This window comes from Xyrauchen texanus, chromosome 15 (assembly GCF_025860055.1).
Source record: "Xyrauchen texanus isolate HMW12.3.18 chromosome 15, RBS_HiC_50CHRs, whole genome shotgun sequence".
Classification (NCBI taxonomy): Eukaryota; Metazoa; Chordata; class Actinopteri; order Cypriniformes; family Catostomidae; genus Xyrauchen; species Xyrauchen texanus.
Window position 1 is genome coordinate 38,221,350 of NC_068290.1, and position 2,969 is coordinate 38,224,318.

A 2,969-nucleotide genomic window follows, 5' to 3' on the forward strand; every position below is an offset into this window, starting at 1 on the left:
ACATTATATTAGGTGGCCTTAACTACTATGTATTACCATTAAATACATACAAGACTATGTGTTTACTACGTAACTACTTGTTGTTCAGCAAAATGCCCAAATTTGCTGCAACTGAGGTTGAGGTACTTGTAGGGTTAGGAGTAAGGGCAGGGGTAGGGTTATGATTAGGGGGTTAGAGTTAGGTTTTGGGATAAGGGTTGGGTTAGGGGTAAACTTAACAGTGTAACTACAAATGTAATTAAATGCAGGTACTTTAAATGTAATTACAATGCAACAACATGTATTCACATGATACTTTGCATCAATTGGTTAAGTACACAGTATTTAAGGCTACCTAATATAAAGTGTGTCCCAAATCTGTATAAAATCCACTGGGTCTTCTACCTATAGCCTATGTGTAGGGCTATGTCATAAAAATGTTTGCATGTTTTGCCCAACCCAACACTTTAATACCAAAATGACAATGCCAATCCATTTATAAGATTAATGGATTTTATATAATTAGGCTACTATTGCTTTTTAGGGGTTTAGGATAATTTATGTGAAGGCTAGAAAAGCCAGAAATGTTAAACATCGCCATATTGTCATACTTTTATTATATATATTTAAAATAAAAGGTAAAAAGGCCAATCCATTTACATGGGTGTCGTATTTGCATATAATTTGTCTGATGTCATGGGGATTGATACAATGGCGGATTGTCATCCAATTATATGGTCAGGCTCAGCTGGTCACAGACGAGATTATCTACACGTAAACCTTTTAAACTATTTGAATTGCACCTTAACTGTAATACCAGGACAGACTGTGTTATCTTTTTTTAATATGGGATTTTTTTATTCAATGTGCCGATTTTTTCCGATTGTCCATAGCGTATGGGCCCGATCATTATCCAATGATGACTCATATGAACGGAAAAGAGAAACCAAAATAACAAAGAAACTAAGCATGTTCCACGATGTTGTGATTAAAATGTTTAGGAAAAATACTATGAATTATTAGTGGCTTTACAAAGAGACCATTGGGTAACCCACTCAGTTCTAGGTTCAGCAAGATTTGCTCTGTTTAAAACGCAGGCTTTATTTTTGTCTTTCTTATAACGACTGGGGTTTTTCTTTTTATGGTGAGATGAGGTATTTTCTAATAACCTTTCCAAGGTGAATGAATTGTTCAAGCTTTTCTTTGCACCCAGCCAAAAAACACGTAAAGACAACCTTAAACATAATAATAATAAATGTCTTACCTTTTAACATCTCATATTTTCTCCGTCACAAATGGTGAAGGCAAAGGGTAATGACAGTGTACGGCGTCGTATAAAGGCCATTACAAATCTGATTAATATTCACACGGTAACGTCACAGCAGGGCGGGGTCTTCATTGAGCATTAGAGATGCTTTTAGCGACTGGCTTTTGTGTATCTGAATAATAAATAATTATCTCACATACAACAGCGGAAACAAAGATCCTAAGTCTGTCATTTTTTTATAAACATTGTCGATAGAGTGTAAATGAGCTCATTACATTGCAGAGATAAATAGTGTATTTTGGAGAACAGCACATTTGCACAGTGAATGTTAGCTTGCCGGTGAATATAAAAACTAAGGTGGGCTGTAGAACAAGGGCGTTGGTTTGGTTTGAAAGTTGGTAGGGACATATAGCTAGGATAATATCCAAAAATGTTGGTATTAAGAAAATGCGAGAGGAAGTCAGTCTGGTAATATAGGCAAAAAACATTATTACCTCATAAAACAAGTCTAAGCCGTTTTTTTTTAAAAGAATTTCTAAAGAACAAACAAAATAAGAACTGAGCACAATGAGGCTAAAGCCACCCCTAAATATTTTTTTTGTTTGTTTATGTTTTTCTGGTCACAAAGTGTATCAATATATATTTTTTATTTATTATTATTTGTATTGAATATTGATGGAGCAACATCATTTTTGAGAGAAAAATAATAATAATAATAATAGAAAGTTAAAAATTATTTAAAAAAAAAAGGGTGGTTGGGGGCAATTTACCCCACACTCATAATATAGTAATATAGAGTAGATATATGGGGAATTATATGGCTAAATTTGTCAATTTATGCAAATACTTTAGAGAGAGCAATATGCTTTTTTGAGTAATAAATTAAGATAATGCTTATTCAGAATATTCTGAACCATAAATGTCTTCAGAAGTGGTATAATATTTGTGGATGAGAAAAATATAAGTCCTTTTTTCCTATAAATCTCTACTTTCACATTCTGAATGTGAAAATAATGATTGATGGTAAAAAGGGACTAGATCTGTTTCACTCCCAAAGTGATTGCATCGCTTCAGAAGACATATTAAACCACTGCTGAACATTAAAAACAGCCAATCAAATATCAAAGTTTGATTCCTCCTGCAACAGAATGACATGATCAATACAATTTGACTCCACCCAGGTGCAGATCCACTCCCTTACCATCTGGGAATCTTACCACAAGCCGGCACGGGCATCATGTCTATTGTCTAGCTTTTTTCCTCAGTTATATACTTTTGATCAAATTCTTTACATTTATCCTTGGAGTACTTGAGAGAGCCAGTTAATTTATTCCATGCAAGAAACAATACTCCTGTGTTTAGCATCAGCAATGGCAGTGTTTTAAATTATGCTTGTGTGTTGTAGAGGGGGATGGTCAGTTATGACCTCTCTGGGCTCAGAGGGGTGGCCAGCTGGTAGTTGAATGACGATGGGGTGTAGCAGCTGGGTAACGTAAAGAAGGTTTATAATTGCTGCCATTAGGAGAATGTTTTACTGATTCATCTATTCAGTCTTATAATTGAGTATTACAGGGGTGCTTTGCAGCTGAGATTCTATGATGAAGAAGTGACCAGATGATGGACCAGCCTCATTTAATTTTGGCATAACGAAAACGTCCATATGGTGTACATCTGTAACTAAAATAAATCAAAACAGAGGAATTGATCTTCAAAAATAGTGAGG

At 34.7% G+C, this 2,969-nt stretch overlaps 1 protein-coding gene across 1 annotated transcript in view; it reads right to left on the minus strand.

Annotated features, from left to right (window-relative positions):
- The window catches only part of LOC127656384 (protein SOGA3-like), a 14,640-nt gene extending 13,361 nt beyond the window's left edge, over window positions 1-1,279 (minus strand). The window contains exon 1 of the mRNA XM_052144699.1: window positions 1,244-1,279. Coding sequence (XP_052000659.1) covers window positions 1,244-1,253 — 10 coding nt within the window. The 5' untranslated portion in view covers window positions 1,254-1,279. The remainder of the gene's footprint in view (window positions 1-1,243) is intronic.
- Window positions 1,280-2,969: the final 1,690 nt, after the last annotated feature.